This window comes from Empidonax traillii, unplaced genomic scaffold (genome assembly GCF_003031625.1).
Source record: "Empidonax traillii isolate 1590-97213 ecotype Southwest subspecies unplaced genomic scaffold, ASM303162v1 scaffold21:size2437335, whole genome shotgun sequence".
NCBI classification, from domain to species: domain Eukaryota; kingdom Metazoa; phylum Chordata; class Aves; order Passeriformes; family Tyrannidae; genus Empidonax; species Empidonax traillii.
The window spans coordinates 1,651,585-1,671,541 of NW_020955214.1; the positions used below are offsets into that span (position 1 = coordinate 1,651,585).

The 19,957-nt window shown below is 41.6% G+C and overlaps 1 protein-coding gene across 2 annotated transcripts; it reads right to left on the minus strand.

Moving 5' to 3' along the window:
- Nucleotides 1–314: 314 nt before the first annotated feature.
- Nucleotides 315–19,253, minus strand: SLC35F2 (solute carrier family 35 member F2). 2 transcript variants are annotated; one of them, XM_027900486.1, is made up of 8 exons: nt 18,808–19,253; nt 14,112–14,287; nt 13,437–13,564; nt 7,817–7,976; nt 6,038–6,194; nt 5,203–5,255; nt 4,394–4,548; nt 315–817 (listed from the first exon to the last, which is right to left on the minus strand). In XM_027900486.1, exons 1-8 carry the CDS (start codon nt 18,960–18,962, stop codon nt 599–601), a joined length of 1,203 nt encoding a protein of 400 aa, XP_027756287.1. In that variant the 5' UTR covers nt 18,963–19,253; the 3' UTR covers nt 315–598. The 2 variants fall into 2 exon arrangements, with proteins under 2 accessions (XP_027756287.1, XP_027756277.1); XM_027900476.1 differs by lacking the exon at nt 18,808–19,253 and adding an exon at nt 15,728–16,136.
- Nucleotides 19,254–19,957: the final 704 nt, after the last annotated feature.

Below are 19,957 nucleotides of genomic sequence, written 5' to 3' on the forward strand. Positions count from 1 at the left end.
CCCCAGCTGCAAGAGGAAGTGCAGCAATATGAAGAGATGAACATTTGGGCAAAATATAGGAAGCAAATCCTGCCGTAGAGGAATTAAGTCCACCAGCATGTGGAAGGTGTATGTATGGAATACAGCTTGCAGAACTAGGTCCTGTGAGAAGCTGAATGGCTTTTGCAAGATGCTACTTGAGGGTACTCAGCACCAAGGGGTGGAAACCACAAAGCCCTCTGAAAGCATCGTGCAGATTTAAGTCCCTAATGCAATATAAAACATATTTTGCTCCACTTAGTGACCTGAGAGCTTGCTTTGGCTTAGTTTTTTTTCCCAAGCATTTGTTGTTAAGTTAATTAAGCATTTAAAAATAACAGTCTCTAACTTTCCAGAGACTCCACATAAATACTAATCTGTCTTCTTCTAAGGGCCAGATTTTCTGCAAGGGCAAATCAATAATTTTACTGATTGAGGATCTGGCCTTAAAAGTCTATCCAGTGCATTAAAACCAGCGCAGCATGACACATGCTTTGGCAGTAGGACAGCTCTCCGGATTAATATTTCAGGGAAATTTTGTGATTAAAAAAGCAGCTCTGTTTGAAATGCTGCCATTTCTTTAATCAGTGCTGACCACCACAGTTTCTCCTCTTATGAACTGCACAGTTACGGTTGGAGTTTCAGTGTCATTCTCCTCAAGCTTTAGTCCGGCATTGTCCAAGCCAGTGCTCTCAGGCTGTGGTAAGGCAGTGGGTTCTGCTGTCCGAGTTGGAGTGGAGCAATACAAGATGAAGCCCACCATGATGATAACGAAGGACAGGATATAAAGACCTGAAAACTGGTAGAGGAAAGAAGGAGATGCATTAAATCTTGCCTGGTTGTAAAAACATGTCAACACTGCCTTGTTTTAAGAGTGTGAAAGCTCCCCTTCCTTTTAAAAATTATTTTAATGAGGATTATCACCATGACCTGGATTCAGGTCTGAAAATCAAAATTCAACAGTTCCATTTACTTAAAGACTTAAGCCTGCTGGCTGGTTTTCTTTTCATCTCATCCTCAACGTTGTTGGACAGGGAGTTTCCACAGGTCTACATACAAGAATCTTAACAGAGAGAACAAATGGCTTTAAATATGGTTATCCTGAAGGCCAGGTTTATACACATCAATGCTGAAACACTCTGTCCCTAAGAGAATTTTGATCTAGCCCAGCCAAATATTTAAGGTCCTGGCAAGAAAATAATCTCTCCATCTTACTGAAAGTCATCAGAACAGCTGGTTCTCTGCACAGATCTCTTAACCATCTGTAGGCTTTACTACTGGACCAAAACCAGTTTGCTCCCTACACCCAGCAAGTCCTCAAAAGGAGGGAGACTGGAGCTACTTTTACAAGATCAGCATTTTTGCTTGGTTAAGACTGATGTAAGAGTGTGAACTGCTGAGGTACATCAGGCATTTGATTCACTGTTGATGGCTTGCATGTTAAAATTTCAATAATTGCCAAAATTCGTCCACCTTGACAGAAAAATAAATGCTTATATCATTACACCTTTTATTATTGAATCTGGCATGTTAAGTTATTCACAGCCAGGAATACTTCTACATCAGATTTGTTAAAATTGTCCATATTGCCTTTTGTCAAACCACACTGATTAAACAGTAGGAGGAAGGACATAGAGTATCCTACATCCCACTGTCAATATTCCCTGACCTCCTTAGCTTCCTTAGACATGCTTGAAGAATACACTCTAGTCTATCAAGCAGCAGAGCTGGATGAAATGAATTGGAGTGCCTGGACAATGGACTCTGATCCAAAAAAGACTGAGGCATCTACAATTAAGGCATTGCAATTCCTAGTTGGCAGCCACTTGGCATGGAAGTGTTCACTCTGAACAGGAGGAAGCACCAAGCTCTGAACATACCCCAGTGGAGGCAGCAGCATCACCTGTGATCCTACCCCTGACTGACCCATTCCCACAAAATGGGCAGAGCTTGGGTCTGTATCAAATCAACTGCACAAATTCTCCAGCTTAAGGCCCTGAGTGAACATATGCCTGTACACAAGGACCTGGGCTGACAGGCGAGACTGGGCAGTCGCAGGAGCTGCAAGCCCCTCTCGCAGTGCAGCACACACAAGGCTGGAGGTGTCTCTGATACTACTGAGTTAATTCCTCCATGAATGGATAGAGTCACCAAGTCAGGATGCCAAATCTGTTGCAGTGTAGCTGATTATTCAAGGTCTGTTTATGTTTTTGCAGCTATTGACTCAGGTGAACCTTACCCACGCTGCTCCAACAGGCCTATGCTCTTTTTTTCCCCTTTTGTTTTTGAGGAGAGCTCTGTGTTCTTTTCCTGGAATTTTTTTTTCTTTAATTTTGATTTCCAATATCACAACAATTTCATTGCTTCTGATATTGATTTCAGTCATACTTTCTGCAGTTTATATCCCCATTCCCACTGTCAAGTCTAAAGACTACTTCACATGTTAGTGGAGGACTGTAACTCCATCTAGTGTCTAGTTGTGCAGTATACTCCCTATCACAGGAGTTTATATAACAAAAGCATTTGAAGGTCTTTTTTAATATTTCTCGAGGGATTAGAGGTATTTATATAATGAGTTCTTTAGGAAGCACAGCAAAGATTCATTATGGAATGAAAGAAAAAAAGTTCAAAACAGGCATGCAAAATTCACATTTCACTTTAAACTGGGGCTGAAAAGTCAAGCACATTATCAAAGTATTGTGATCAAACCAGAACCTTAACAATTCCTGGGCCTGGTCTCTGCTGTGAATATCAGCTGGTTACAGGGAATACAGAGCGACTCCTTGTATTTTTATTTGTAGATTCCTGTGGCCAGGGTGCTTTTTAATCCAGCAAATGTCCTGCCTGGTTTGTTTGTCCCATAGGTAAGGAAGGTATATGGTTAACTTGGCAATATGCTTTTCTGCTGCTGAGTATTATGTTAAAAGGCATGTCAAAAGCGGCCTCTCTCAGTTCACAGTGCCCAAGTTATCTCAAATCCTCTGATTACTAAGAATGCAGCATTACTATTGCTCCCCTTTTTGCTACTTCTCTGTTTCTAACCACAGATTCAAGTTCCTATTTCAAAAAATATCTGAAATTCCCTGAATACAATCCCAAAGTCTTCTCTAATTCATTTTTTCTTTTAGCTACCACCGAATAACCTGCCGTTAGCAATTATGAGATGGTATGCTCCTAGAAAAACTTCTCCCCAAAATAAGCCAAAAATCCAGAAGAATAAAAGTTTAATATATCCCTTCCAAAACTCTTCACTATTATGGATATAAATTTATAATCACTTCTCAAGTTAAGCTATCCGGGTGCCAAAATACATGTTTGGAAGTGACTTAGAAAGAATTTAATTGTTAGAATGTAAGTATGGTTTGCTTTCTGCATTCATTTTTAATGGATGCTTTGTAGCTTGGAGCAATTTTGGAACCCAAAACAGGGAGGAAAGCTGAGCTAAGAGACTCTTGAAAAGGAAAATCTAGCTGTTGCGAGACCCTACCATTACCAGACCTCTGTGCTGCCTTCACTTTCAGAAACAAATCTGACCTAAAAGCTTCTGGCTGAAGAGAAAGCAACCACATGGAATAACACAAATTAAGTTCTTCAGCAAAGCTCACAAGCTTCTCACTAAGCCCTCCCAGTCAGTGAGTGACTGACTCAATTACTCCAATTGCTTTAACAAGGTAGGTTCTCAGAAATGATTCTGGATGAAAAGTGCAGGGTGGAATGAAATCCTTTTAGCACTGTCATTTAGCTTGAGTAGATACTGCCAAAAATGTTTTAGAGCACAATAAAAGTAACTGCCTTTTGGAGATCATGCAGCATAATATATTTTTTCAGTTCCTTTGTATTATTCAGTTCCTTTTGTATTTTTTTCAGTTCTTTTAGTCTCCCCTTAGTGCTAAGATTGTTAACCCAAGACATTGGTAATGAACTGATTAAATTTCTAAATAAAAACATTAATTTCTGAAAATCAAAGTGGTCCTCTTTCAGACACCAAATGCCTGCCAGGACAGGGAGATTCAAACCCTCTCTTTCGACACTTGAAGCGATGAACCAGAACTAACATATAGTTCCATACTGAGCTTTCAGCAAGAACACTACCATTTGGACGCCTCGGGAGATCATTTACTATCTCTTAACATTAACTTATTCTTTCAAGTGTGAAATGGTTTGAAAATCACCCTCTGCCTAATGGTGCAATGCTATGTCATTAACTAAGCACAACTCCTTATTCACATCTGCCAACAACGAACAATACAAGCTGTAGAACCGTACAGATGCAAAAAACTGTTCTGGGGCTTTTAAGAACATTATGCTTTATTTATAATTTTGGAGTAGAAGCATAACTGAAAGAACGTGAAAGTGAAAGAATGAATGTACTTACCTTGTAATAGAAAAGGAAAAGCCCAAAGAACAGACTGTAGAGATCTGCAGTCAGAATACCCAGGTTGACTGAGGTTGCGCTGGTAACTTTAATGACAACTGGCATGAAGCTGTACAGCCCAAACATGCACAGGGCAAAGACTGTGAACAATAATGCTGTAAAACAAGACAACAAGTTACTCCTCAGGCACAGAACAATGATTTTAAAGAACACTGATAGTTTTCAGATGCTTTAAAAAGATGCATTTTTATCTTTTAGGATAAGGTCTCCTAAAAGATATGGTAACATACACGTAAGAAAAACACAGAAGCAGTCCTTTTCCAAGATTACCTTGTACTGCAAGAATTACTGCATCTGTACAAGAAAGTTCTCGTTCCTTTCTAGATAACATTAAGAGCTGACTGAAGAAATTTGGAGCCGTATTTCTTGATAACATTTAGCTGTTAAGGTCAAAATGTAATCACAAAATCAATTTTTCCAGTATTTTATTTAGGAAGGAAAACAGAAAATGTTCTTGAGATGTTCCAACACCAAACACCTTAGTAATGAAACAGGTTTAATTTTTAATTATTTCAATTTATTTTAAAAAATTATTTCATGTTATATGTAAAATGCAAGACCTGCTTTAATGTTCAATCCTGCAAACCTTATCTTTGCTGAGCTACAAAGTTTGCAGAAAATATATTTGTGAAATATAATATTAATGCTGCTTAATATTCCAAGAAAGAAAAGGCAAATCCCGGCATTCAAAGTCTAAATCTAATTTTCCAGTGTTCTTTAACATTCACATCATTTTTTCATACACATACCAACTTTCCAGTTCCACTGAATTCTCGTTATCTCCTTATGTTCCACAATGGCTCTAGAAATAGAGAAAAGATATAATGCAGTAAAAAAGGGAAATAAAAATCATTTTCAAGTAGAGAATTTAATTACCAAAATATATAAGAAACATTTTGATTTATAATCCCTTAATTTTTTGTTTGAAATTTTACTGAATGACACAAACATCTAACAGGCATGAAAAAAAGACTTGAAAATTAAAGTGCCTGAAAGTTAAGAGCACTGTTATTTAATTCTTATGCCTTTTTCACAGGCTTTTTAATTCCTCGAAGATTTAGTTTTATTTGATACACCATTTGGAGAAATTATTAACCATAATGATAAGAAATGAGTAACATAAAATTCATCAGATAGACTTAAGTGCATGTGGTCTGTTACTCTGATGTGGTTATTTGTAAGAGTATACAAGGCTTCATTTTAAACTTGAGTTTAATATGAAAGATCTCCTAACAATTATCTCCTAAAGTTTTCCACAGAGAAAACCCATTAAGAAATACATTCCTCTCAATAGCCCTCAGCATACTGAGAGTTCTCATGAACATAACAAAATCAAAAATACAGCCAAGTATCATATGTGTTCAATTGCAGGAGTTCAGTTTTAGAATTGCTGTAATAAGACCAGTGCAAATAAAAAGGATATAAAATGGATGCTGATCAGCAACATAAATCAAGTGGAAGGACTCCCATAAAGGCCAAATGCAGATGTAACAAAGATTTAATTAATAACAGCATTTCATGGTAGACAAGCAATCATCTGTAGAATATTCTTAATTAGTTTCAAAATAAATATTAGATCCTTACAGCTGTAGACCGCTGACAATAGTCCCAAACAAGCCCACCATTCCTAGAAACTCCACTCTGCTCAGATTTTTCACAATGTATTCCTCACTCACATTAGAAATGGCATACAAAGAAGCACCAAGAAGCACTAAGACATCTCCAATCACCACGTCACTACCTGTACAGAAATATTAATCCACAATTAAGGGTAAGGGTGCAAACACTTTTTAACTTTCCTTAAAAAGACAAGCAAATTTATCTCTAACATCTCTCCCTTTCTAGCACATTCAAGGGTAAGGGGAAAGGAAACACCTCCTGCCTGTGCAGAGGAGTGTCTGAGCACGGACTCTGCTGCCTGCTCACCTCACGCTGCACAGTCTGGAATAAGGAATGAGCTAAACCCAGCATTTACATCTCATCCTGACCAAGACACTGCTGTACCATCTGGTCCAGTCCTATTTCTGCTGACCTTGGGCACTGCAGGGAGTAGAGAAAATTCCTGGTTAGAAATGCTCTCTGCCTTTCATTAATATTGTCACCACTTTTGCCATAAGGCCTGAATCAAGTCTCACTAGAATCAATATATCGATTTTGATGGGACCCAGACTCAGCTTCAGGTTTATAACAGGCCTTAAGTGGGCACTGTAGATGGGTGGTACCACGTGTCCTGCTGCTATTTATACTGTGCAAAGGGGACTCCCTGTGCTACAATCACTTACCAAGTAAATGCTGCTAAAATAGTTTTTTAAATCCTTGAATTGATTTAAAATTTCCTTTCCTAAGCCAGTTGGCAATCACTAAGAAAATATGTCTAAGATATGAGGGTAAGCAGTAGTAAGGATCCCCAGGTCAGCAAATAAAGTACAACTGTCCTAAAGTCTCAGGGAAAGATATTTCTCCCTCAGGACCAAGATGCTTGTACCACACGGCAGTAAAGCTAAACTTCAGCTTGTTCTGTCTTCCCTACTAAGGTCAATAATGCCACACAGGCTTATCTCTACGCTGCTTTATAAAGACAATGCCCTGAAATTTACCTTGTCCCATACCCTCTGTCTGAAAATTCAAGATTCTTATTCAAAATAAGATGACTACAATATGGGTTGATTTGGGCATCTGTCACAGAGAAGACAAGTCCTGCCCTTAACTGCTGCACCCAGCTGAATCCTGGTCCCCAGAGCCCAGCCTTCCTCCCAGAGGCCCCAGGAATCCCAGCATCCTGCCCCATCTCCTCTTGCTCTCCTATAGTAAGCCCCTGCTTTCCAGACTGCAGCCTATGGGCCTTGGGGATACATCAACCACTTCTGTTGGGTCTGCCAAAGATAACTCAGAGAAGTCAGCTGCTGTGGGCAACTTTTTATTTGGTATTTGTACTCAAAGAAAACTGCAAATCAGAGAAGACTGAGTACCAGCAGGCTGATACTGTGTAAGCAAGACAAGGTTTGCAGGGAGAGGCAACTTCTTCTATTAAACCATCTCACATGATAGTCAAAATTATCAAGCTTTCAAGAATGAGACTTCTGTCACGTGTAACGGACAGCAGTAAAATTTGAGCTTAACAAAAGTGTTTCTCTTTTAAGGTAGAAGAAATAATCCAAACACACAAGCAACGACATTCCACAGCTCCCCATAAAATCACCATCTCCTCTTCCTGGACAAGAAATACAAATAGCAGTATGTTCTTTCTTTTAAAACAGAACTATATCCGCTCCCCCTGCATTTGCTCTTCTCTCTGCTTTAGAAGTTAGCCCACCATAGGAACCATCTCTCTGGTCTTCCCCCCCGCAATAAAGTACTCCTTACCTTCACTGTCCTGCCTCCCTGCCAAAATGTCTGCACCCACCATTGTTCCTACACCAAGCAAACAGACGGCAACAGCAATAAAATGTATCAGCCTGTATCTTGCTCGGAGAACGAACCATGACAAAGCCATCAGCACAGGAATCCCAAAGCAGTCCAGCAGCTGTGTGCACAGAAAAATTGTTTGAGTTAGAAATGCACCCCAAATCTGGACTGCAACATCCTGAAAGCAAGTGTATAGGATATTACTTTCCATCAATTGTTAATGAAAACTGCAAAGCAACCTCAGTAGATGTGTTTAGGAGAGGGGTGAGACCATGGAAAGCATTTTGCAAGTGATGAAGAAGCTGGAGCAGGGGTCCACTCCCTCCTGGTAGTAAAGTGCTGACTTAGAAATTCTTCTAATGATGGATCTAATAAAACTTCACAGCTTCACAAATGAATTCTAGGATGTCGCTCTTAACGAGCATTGCTCCCCACTGCTCCACGTACACAAAGTAAAAATCTGGAACTACTGATGGATACAAGTAATCTGATTTTACATGGAAGTGACTAGGACAAGAATCTGACCCTACAGCTCAGCTGCATCATACAAAAAACCAGAACTGATACATGTGCTGGAAACCACGTGCAAATTGGTAGAAATAACATAGGTAGCAAAAACAGCTGTCCTTAAGTCATCTTCCCAATCTCCCAGCTTCCCACAAAAACACATACAAGTCATCAGTGCATTTTCATCACTCTGTCAGAGCTGACTCTCAATTAGTCAGAAGCAGGTAACCCACTCTAATTCACCCATGCCCTAGCAGCAGAGATGCACAAGGCACCTGGAGTTTTGGAGCACTTCAGATGTGTTTGCAAACACTGCCCCAAGCAGACTGAACTTCTGTGGTTCAAGGACGTCTGTGCTCCATGACAAGCAGTGACACTGACTTCTCTTTCCTTTCTTTATTATCCTCTCTGTACATGTTCCTATGTATCTTTACCTTGCTGTTAGACCCACTCATAGAATCACAGAGCAGTTTGGGTTGGAAGGGGCCTTAAGGTTCATCTAGTTCCAACCTCCCTGTCATGAGCAGAGACACCTCCCACTCAACCAGGCTGCTCAAAGCCCTGTCCAACCAAGACTTGAACACTTCCAAGGATCTTCCACCTTTCCTCCCTCAGTACAGAAAGCATCAAGAGTTAGCTGTGCATTGCAGCATATGAAGGGCATAATACTCTAGAATAACCAAATAATACCATGATCACTGAGCTAATCATAAGTGGTTTAATATTTAATTCAATTAAAAAGATTTTGTTTCTGAATTTGTGTAGAAGAAAGAAAATGTCTTTTTCCTAACCTGCCTTTGTAGAGTGCCATGAAGTTACACAAGGGAACAGCCTAGAGCAGAACATACAGTTAACTTCCCAAAGACTGCTCACAAAAGACTCTCAAATGTCAGCCCTTAAAACTTGGCCTCTTGAAGTCCCAACAAAGTATAAGGTCCAGGTCAACAGGACTGTGGCATAATCACTGCAATCAAGACAAGAGCCCTTAGTCCTTAATGTCTATTGCCAGCCTCTGCTTGCCTAGGTGTACCACTGCAGTCAACTTATGTGCCGGCTTCCAGTAGTTCAGCCATTATCCCCAAGGGCTTTAACCAAATTTTTTAACATTCTGGTGATGATATGTCTGGTTTTACTTGTTCATAACTACACATAGTAAAGTCTCCCAAGCATAGTGTTAAGGGAAGCTATTACAGATTAAATTCTCATGGTGCCTCTAATGTTTCCATCTCTTTGTCTTCACTCCTTGGATTGCCTTCAGCTGGTTTGTAAAGTCTGTTTGTGAGGTGCAGAAGTACTTGCCTAGGCTGTATTATGAGATATTACAACTACCCAAGTCCCAATATGTGATACCAAGTATTTCATTACAACTTTATACTATGGAAAAGTATCATGCTGTGACTATCTTGTCACAGGTCTTGTTCTCTATCTTACTTTTAGTCTAGACTCAAGAAAAACCTTCTAACATTTCCTTCAAATTCGACTGTTTTGAATAGTATCAAACAACAAGAAATATTACAAACATAAGAAATTAAAATTTTTATCCCCCTAGTGGTAGACATCTCTTCTATTAATAAGTAAGCATTCTCATCCCCATTAAGTGAAATGTTAGCACACAGCCTCACAGCCTCCAAAGCAGCTTTTCAACCCAAACAGAAGGAGCAGAAGAAAAATCCTTAAAAAAAAAAAAAAAATTCTTAATGAGGATGTAGGGGAGCAGTACATAATGAGCTAGAAGTCTTTCAGTTACGCCAGATGGGGAATTGTTGCATCCAGTACAAGAACATATGGTAGAGCTCCAGCATCCTGATTAGACGACTTGCAGCCAGGACACACAGGCACCAAATGATGAAGAACACATTCTGGTAATCTATTTCAGGAGACAATTACCCTCAATTACACACAAATGAAATCAGATTTACAACTACTGGATCTTGCCTTCCCTTCATCTAGGACATTACAGAGCTCTTCTGTACAGGATCAAGATCAAAGAGGTGCAAAGCAGATGTAACATCACAATGAATTGTGTCAATGGAACCAATTAAAAGAATAAAGTTTATTTATTCAGGTTTTATTATATTTACAGCAGTACTGTGGTACTGACTACTATTGCCAGTAGAGCCTCATCAAATGCTCATCTTATTCAATTCCAGCCTGTATTTTCACAAGTGAGGAAAAAAAAAAAAAAGATAACCTGGTGATTTGATTTACAAATGTTTTGACTAAAGCCAGGCTTTGGCCACACTGTTTATAGGAGGTTTTAAAGATAGGGTGAGTAAATTATTAAAAGACATTTTAATACATGGTTAATAAATTATCATAGACTGTTGGAGGTCACTGGTTTGCTTATAATTGCCAGCTCCAGACAGCTTAGTAAGCACGAAAGCTCAGCTGACCATCCTGCTTGCTTCCTCACAAGGCTCCCTCAGGGCAGCCACAGCTGAGCCCCAGGAGCTCATCCTGCATTTCCCCCTTTTCCATCAGCTGATATTCTGTCAATAATTGCCTTAAAAATGCTTCCATTCAAATTATCTACAGAGCAAATGCTAAATGTGCCAAATAACATGTTAAAACATGAAACCACAGCTACGCAGCTTGTTTTTTGCTATAAAATGATATAATCACAGAATACTCTGAGTTGGAAGGGACCCACAAGGATCATTGAGTCCAACTTCTGGCGTTGCACAGAACAGCCCCAAGAATCACACCATGTGCCTGAGAATATTATCCAAACACTTCTTGAACTCTGTCAGGCTTGGTGCTGTGACCACTTGCCCAGGGAGCCTGTTGCAGTGCTCAGCCACCCTCTGGGTGAAGCACCTTTTCCTAATATCCAACCTAAACCTTCCATGACTCAGCTTCACACCCTAATGTGTGGCCAAACAGCAGCACAGTCAAGTCCTGTCACAAGACAGGACATCGGCAGCAAGAACTCTCCTGGCACTGCCTCAGCCACAGCCAAACAGGAAGAGTTCAGTTGTGGACCAAAGTCTTTTTCTTTATTTACAGAGAAATGAGAGCTGCCATCCCATCGTTATCTCCTAAAAAAATCTCCCAACCTCCTTCTGTGAAATGCTGGTATTTGATAACTAAAGGGAAATCAGTTCTGCTTTTGTGTGCATGTGGGAGAAAATACATGGAAGTTCCTTGCTGAGCTGAGAAAACTTACCTTTGAAGTTATGTTTCATAGTGCTGAGCTGAAGCTCCAGCCAGTCAGCATTTTAACAGTGTATTTCCCTGTATTTCCCTGCATTCCCTGTATTTCAGAAGATGCCATATACCCCTGTGTCACTTTATGCTCCCTGGGCATCCACTCGTAGACAGTACTGCAGACAGGCCATCAGACAGGGTGCTCTGAACCACAGGTTCAGACGTAGTTGCAAAACTGCTTGCTAATGACAGAATGCCTCGCACTAAAGCAGATTACAGGCTTTCGTTTATTTTTTTTTCCCCTACTCCTGTATCTCATTTCTGAGAGAGGTGAAAAACTGGTGACTTTAGAGAATGTGAAAGAAACCTCATGGCAACAGGCAATTACAACAAAATCGAAATTACTGAACTGGCACAAAGCAGCATCAGTCTGAAGGTAACCAAAAGGAAAAAAAGGCTCAGAAAATGCTTGAGTTTGGCAACTGTACAGGAAAACCTATTACATCTATTCTTTCTTAATTTCTGTGAAAGAAATCATGGGAATAGCTTTACTACTTCTGAGAACTTGGATCAAAGTCCTGGCTTTTTAACCAGTAAAGTGTATGATCAAACAGTGTTTCAGTTATCAGCTTAACTTGATCTTGAGACTGAAACATGTTGCTCTTAAAGCTTCAATTTCTTTGGCATTATTTGTCAGGAAATTAAAGGCCTAAAGAGTCCTAACACCTAAGTATGAAGTGGAAATGTGACAGTAACAACCCAACAGGCACCACTGGTCTTTAGGAGTGTAAAGAGAAGTTACTGCACTTCTCTACAGAGAGCCCAGATCGCAAGAGTTTATTGCTTTACAGGTAATTCTTTTAAACATTAACCCTCGTTACTTTGACTCTGTAAAACACTGACACCTAAACACTCATTTCCAACTAACAGCCAAATCGGCACTTTACATTGGTTTTTTTATTCAGGTCATGACCCCAGCCACAGATCCCCAGCACAGGTACCAGCAGGCATGAACTGGCACGACCTGGACACACTCCCTCCCTGCTTGTGCAACATCCCCTCCCCTGTTACCACAGCAGCCACAAAGCTGGGCTTGACACAGCTCACTAACAGGTCCAGCCTGTAGGGTTTAGTCCCACTTTGCTCAGTGCCCTGACCAAGTCTGCTCAAGATATCTGGCCATGCAAGCTCAGGAGCATGCAGTTGGAGGCAGGAGGAAAGCACTGACTCCCCCAGCAGCTTTTGTCTATATAGGGTGACAGAGAAATCCCAGCCTTAACCCTTCTGTTTGTAGAGCTGTTTCAGAACACAAGATTTATCCTAGCGCAGCAATGCAGCATCAACTACTAGTGTTGCAGAGGATGTCTACCATTAGTTTAGCCGTCTGGTATGGTGACCTCCCTTCTGCCCCTTCCAGGGAGGACCCTGAAGTGCCACAACCAAAAGACACAGGGCTGGTCCCTCAGTGCATGGTCAGCAACACCAGCTAACTATCAGTATGTCCTCATACATGGGGTTACATCTCACAACACCTCCCGCAACTTCCAGGAGTAGGCAAGAGACAACCTACCTTGCTTTTGTCAGCAAGAACCCGCACTGAGTGACTTATCTGGTCATAAATCTTTATTTTGTGTCAGGAGAAAAAACTGAGTGGCTGTCAGCAAACTCTTAGAAGTGCTTTTATCAAAATAATTAGAGTTCAGCTTAAGAGCTGGCACAGGGCAATAATACCAGCTAATTTTCTTTCCTTCCTGGAAAGGTTACTCATGATACAGGATGCTCTTCCCTGTACTGCAAAGCAAAAATAGATACTGGAAAGTTCTTTTCAGTTTAAATAGCTTCCATGTCTGCGTTATGAATCTCATTTTAGAAACTAGTCCAAAACTGCAATAAAAGCAACAGTTAAAGAGAGATCAGTCCTTACCTGCACACTTGTGAGGGTTGTATATTGGTAGGCCCTTACAATCATGTAATTGGCTTCAACATCAGCCACTCCCAAAAAAATATACTTCCACCACCTCTGTTTCAAAATTTGCCAAAGACTGTCACCACCTGTTAAGAAGAAAGCAGTAATCAATATGTGTTTCTTTCCAACCAAACGTTGCAAAGGAACTTTGCTTTTTAGAAGCATAAATAATACTGAGATGTTTGACTTTGTCCCTGCTTAAGAAAGATACACTGACATCAAAATGCAGCCTGGGAGGAGACAATGAAAATGGGTCAAAAGCACGGAAATTCTTCCACATGAGGAAAAACCCAACAAAACTGGAATTGTTTAAAGAGTAAATTAACAAGACTAGGAAGACTACTAAATAGCCTCTGGTAACAAAGCTTGCTACAACATAGCCTATTTTCCCTAATATAACATTTGACTTCAAACAAAAAAGCACAAAACTTTAAACAGATATGAAATTAAATGCACATTTTAACCAGTGAAATTCATTTCCGTATGTTATTAAAAAGCATGAACTTTAAAAACTAGTATGAGTATTGAGTTCTGTAGTTTCAAATTCTGAAAAGAAAATGTAGGGGAAAAAAGAAAAAAAAAAAGAAGAAATAAAAAGATAAACCAGAACCTCCCATTCCATATTTCACATACCAGTCCTAAATGCCAGCATTGTTGTATAAACCAGAAGCAGCAAAGCATAGTTGATGAAACTTTGAAACATTGGAGTATTCACTTCGTATTTTTCTGCTAGGTACTGGCTTGTAACAGCAGTCCCACAGATAAACAAAGAGAGCATCTGGCCCAGAATTATTGTTTTCAAAATATGCCTGTGAATATAAGACAAAACAGTAAGTTTAGAATTAAACATTCAAGTTTCTAAAAAAATATTTGCTAGTTGTACAGGGAAAATGCCAATTTTTTTTAGATTGGCACTTTGTTCTTTTCCTACTCCCTACCAGTGTGGTTCTGATCTACTGGTAAGCAGAGCTTTGGATACACAGAAGATCTAGTCTAACCTCAGGAGAGCCATGTAAGAAGTGAGACCAGTCAAACCACCAGTGATGGAGACTGCAATAATTTGCAAGGATCTTCGAGCACCTCAGCTAGTCAGACTCTACCTAATAGGAGGTTCTATTCTTATTAAGACAGCTTTTTGAGTCAAATCCTTTGTCCTCCACTGAATTTCATTCTAACTTTGGAGCCGTGGTGAGACTATTTAGCACCCTGTCCAGTAGCATCTTGCAAACCTCCACTGATGGGGACTCCATCCCGGAGGAAGTTGTTCCACTGATTGTTCTCACCTTAGGAAAAAAACAAAACAAAACAAAAAACCTTTCTTATAATAAGAGTTATTATAGTTAATAATTATTGTGGATTTTTTTCAGACATATTCCATCATGTTCTGCTGTAACCAAGGATGGAGTTAAGAATGCACTTTGGGTAAGATGATGTTTGCATTTACAATTCCTCTTAAGTTGAACCCACAGCTAGGGAAAGAGCCAAACAAACCCCACTCTTTCAGTAGCAATTTTTCATCTAATATAAAATGAACTATTTCAGATGCTCCTAGAGAAACAGGAGCAAGTAACACTGTATCTTACAGCTTGCTGTTTATCCTGCCAATGGAGCTATGCAGATTTGTACTACCCCAGTCTCTGCATACACAATATACTGTGACAGGAGCTCAGCCCTGTGCTGCCTGTACATTTAATTTGTTTACTCTGAAGACCTATGAGAGTTTAACTGTCCACACAATTGATTCACTTGCTCCTACTCAGAGTAATTGAGCAAGGAAAGAAAGGATTCCATTAGGGTTCTGCACATACCCTGCTCACATCTCTCCACACAATGACTTCTGGCAGGACACTCATGGGTCAGACACACCACCTAAGAGTAACACTGTTTCCCCCAGATGGATGGCTTGAACATAGTAAATATCAGCTCACCCTGCTATGCTGCCCAGTTCAGCTGCCAGGCAAGAAAAAAAACTTTGAAGCTCCATCACTTCTATTATATGGGTTTTTTTATACTGGTCAGTGGTCTAATTGTGCTATTTGGTGAACGAATCAAATGATTGTGACACATTCTTTCTAATTATGCTCACCATGTTCCAGCAAGAGAGTAAAATCTGCTGCCATTCAAATCTGCTAAAGATTGAGCTGCTTTACTGAAAACAAGAAAGACCCGGCTGCCCTCTTACAGTGGAATAACTCCACTAAGCTGCTCTTCATCTTTTCTAATTATCAAGTTTCTCCAGTTTAAAGTACCTCAGGAATTACTTCCTTGTGTTTCTGTATATGGGAAGAGATGCAGGACCAGAACCTCCAGAAATGTTTTGCTTTGTGGTTACTACCCAAGCAATCATTGCTGTCGAGGTAATGTCTCAGCAGTCCTATAGCATTTAATTCTATAGTACCAAAGGCATCTGACAAAGCAAGCAGGCTTCACTGCACCTCATGACCTTCTCTATTTTCCTCTGTTTTAATTCAGGGTTTTTTCTTCGTCCCTGACGACATTCAAAATGTTAACATCAAAAGAGACACAAAAGGACATTGTTCACTGACAGTGAAAGGCTATGCTCAAAAAATGTCTTCTATGAATCCCCAAATACCACATACCTCGCAGCTTTCTCAGCTGTGTATAAGATAACAGTCTCTTGCTCTGACTGCCCTCTAACACCACATTGAAGCCTCTGCAGGAAGCAGCAGTAGTTTCCCCTAACACCACTTGCCAGAGCGTCAAAATTAATTTCTTCAAATTGAAGTGATGGTGCCATGCTCCTGGCATGATGCACTGGACTCACATCTGTCTTAATAAAAAGTGTTTGACCCTCTATAAAGTTTGAGAACAAACTTTAAATACTAAATTTTGCAAGACAATTTGTCCTGAGAAAAATGCTTTGAAAACATGAGTTTCCATTCATCTCAGTATTGACATGAGTATCGATGATGGGGATTTTCTTATTAATAATTGATCATATTTTGAAATATATTATTAAATTTTTCATGCCAGAACTTGATCCTCTCTCCCTTTTTTTTTTTTTTTTTTTAATGCATTTGAATGGACTAAGTCACTTTGTACTCTCAGATGATGCAAGGTAAGTGGTCTGAAAAGGCCTTTTATTTTTATAGTTGGGGGGGTGTTGTTTTTTAATGATTGGTATCTGGCTACTAAGCAATTACTCCTCCCCTCCCTTCAGCCACTATATCTTAGCTAGCTGTATCTATGGCTTTGAGCAAAACTTGGAGTCATTTTGGGAGGTTTTGGAGCATAAAAATTTGCCACAATTTGGTCTAAAGTGAACACTGAACAATATGCAGCTCTCAACATCATAAGAAAAGTCAGGCTGGCTTTCCTTGGCTCCACGTGAAACGCAGAATAAAAATACACCAAGATACTAAAATACAATCAGAGTCTATGTCTGTGGAAGTTAAAGAAAATCTAATAAACCCACAGTTAACAATTTTATTGGCTACTAGTTTACTAAATCCTATAATTTTAATGTGATTTTTTAAATTAAAATAAATAGACCTTTTCAAAAGTTAGTTTTACTTATGCCACCAATTAAACACTAACAGGCAAAGCCTGGCAACACTCTACACATAGAGAGTCTACGTGCACTTATTTTTAACTATTGAACCCTTCCTAAATCGGGAGGAAGTTACCTTTTAATGTCAATAATCTCACCTTTTCACGTGAGGAATGGAAATTTAGTTAGTTAAAGGAAAAGTGCAGGTTCAGACAGAACCATATTGCAACATAATTAGCACATAGCTCAGGACTACCAAATATATTTTTAAAAACTATTGTCATCACAAGTTATTGTTTTGCAGTGTTCTGCTTTGAAACTGAGGTCAATTTAATTTAACAGAAAAGACAGATTTCTTTAATTCAAGCACCAGAAATATACTTTCTACTGGTTTTACTCAAAAACAAAACAAACACACCAAAGAAACAAACAAACAAAAAAAAAAACAAATAAAAACCACAAAAACACACACACAAAAACCCCAAAACAAACAAAGCAAACAAAAGTCCAACAACCTACAACACTTCACAAAATTCAGTGAAAGCACTTTATTTTCTTTCAAATACCATCCACAGACTTAATTGGTGTAGCCCTCTGTTAAAACTAACTACCCTAGGTGAGGTTACTGAACAGTTCAACAAATTTCTATCTTGCCTTTTGGGTCATTCCTGACAGTCAGAAAGAATGAAAAGAGAGAAACTTGTATAACCAAAAGAGAAAGCCAAGCTTTGCCCCCTGGAACAAAGCTCTGCTTGGCCAGCAGTCACCTTCACACAATCCAGTTGCCCAACTCCAGCTTACGATGGAGGCATGAGGCTGGTAGGAAAGCCACTACATCCTTGGCTGACAAAGAGGAAATCTGATGCAATAATTATTAGAGACCAAGCCTATGGCCTAGAGCTTGGAGATTACTTCCTCCCCCCCCACAAATGGAAACTGACGCTCTAAGCAGATGTAGCTCTAGAAGGCTGAGGAGGTATTCCTGCTCTTGTAAGAGTGCAGGAACGCAGTGCTTCACAAGTACCAGCTTTAGAATACATGCTATGCCTGCACAGCTTGACAATTTTTTTTCCAGAAGTTTTCCATGCTTAACCAGTATCTCATATTTCAAAAGATATACCTGAATAGGTCTCTGCCCTAAACCAATTCAAGGAAGGAGGGAAAAAGGATATTAGTCTTTCTGGACTACACACCTCAGCTCAGCTATTTTGTTTTGTTGCCTTCCCTGCCATCTGTGACCTGTTCTTCACAACGAAGCGGATCGAAGATTACTGAACACATAGAAGTACAGGAAAAAAGAGGGAAGCGGAAAAGTATTAAGCCAGAATTACTTAAAAAAAAAAAAAAAAAAAAAGTGCATGTGTACAGATACGGGAGTGCACTCTGACAACGTCAGACACACCACTCGCTAATTCTACACTCCTCTCAGCTGAAGAGACCCTTGGCGCTCTCGTCCAGCAGCAGCCGCAGGCTGCACTCAGCCGTGCTCCGGCAGCAGCCCCGGCATCTGAGCGCCCCTCACCCGCGGCGGTGCCAAAAAGTCCCCGAGCCACCTCTGCCGGGGCGCCCGAAGGGTCCGGGCTCTGCCCAGCCCGGCCGTAACCCCGGGCCCGCACCGAGGCGGGTGCTCTGGCCGGGGCACCACGCGGCTGCTCCCGCCGGCACCGATCGGCCTCCGCATCCCGACCGCGTTGTCGGTCAGCGTGCCGAGGGGAGAAGAGGGACCTTTCTCCCTTTGTCCCTTCATTCCCTCCCTTCCTCCATCCCTCTCTCTGGAGGCCGGCGATGCGCGGCTCCACGGGGAGGCCGAGGACTCACCAGGTGCAGAGCTTGGCCCCGAGCAGCGCCAGCAGCCGGCGCGGGGCGGGAGCGGCGGCCCCGGGCGGGGGCTCGGCCATAGCAGCAGCATCAGCAGCAGCTGCCGCCGCAGCCCCGGGCGGGGGTGCCCCGGCAGCCGCAGCCGCCTCCTCCATGGCCCAGCGCTGCCCCGGCCCCACGCCCGCCGGGAGCAGGCAAGGAGGGAGGCAGGGAAGGCGGACGCTAGCGAGGCGGCGGAAGGAAGGGAGGGGACGGAGGGAGGGATGAGCAGCAGCGGCGGCGGGACGGCGGCACACAGCGCTCCTGGCAGGGGCCGAGCCCGGCTTTGTGCCCGCCAAGGGGCCGCCCCCGGGAGGGGCATGGGTCGTCCTGGGGCGTGGGGTCGGAGGTCTGCTGCTGCCTGCTTGGGGGGGGATGACGCTGTTCGTCTTCTTTTCCCTCGGCAAGCCCCGGCCACGCGGTTTTCTCCGTCCGCCGGGCGCAGGTGGGAGCAGCGAAAGGCGGCTCCAGCAGCGCCAAGTTCATGTTCCCGCTCTCCCGCGGGGTTCCGGCAGCAGCCCCAGCGTGGTGCACCGATGCGGGTCCCTGCAGGGCTACTGTGCCCCCTGGTCAAGTGGCCGCAGCAGGCCTGGTGCTCAGGCAGTTCAGGCTCATCTGCCAGTTACAGGAGCCGAAGTTACTCTAAACCCTTAAAGTTTAGCTTCTCACAGCTTTGCGCGCAGCCTTCAGCTCTTTTAACGTTCCAGCTCCCACTTCTTTACTGATAACTCCCATGCCTATGGATTTATCTCAGCCTGTTGGTCTTCACCCACATCTCAGGGCAGCTCACCTGGAGAACCTGGTGATATTTTGCCTACTGTGATAGGGTTTTTAACGGCTCTCAACTCTTAATGATGCTGTCACAGGTGGCAGAATTAAACCCCAGAAGTGACCCCAGGAAGAGCTCAGCTCTTGGAATTCCTTGCTACAGGTAGGCTGCAGCAGCCTCACATCAGAAAGCCACTACCAGGCTGGGGCTTTACTGCAGAGCTGCAGAAGGATTCCAGTGCCAGAGGGATATCTGTGTACTGTGAAACTGTGAAACCAAGTAAAAACAGCTTAAACAGGCAGGGATCGCTTTTTAATTTAATTTTTTAACGAAGAAAAAAAA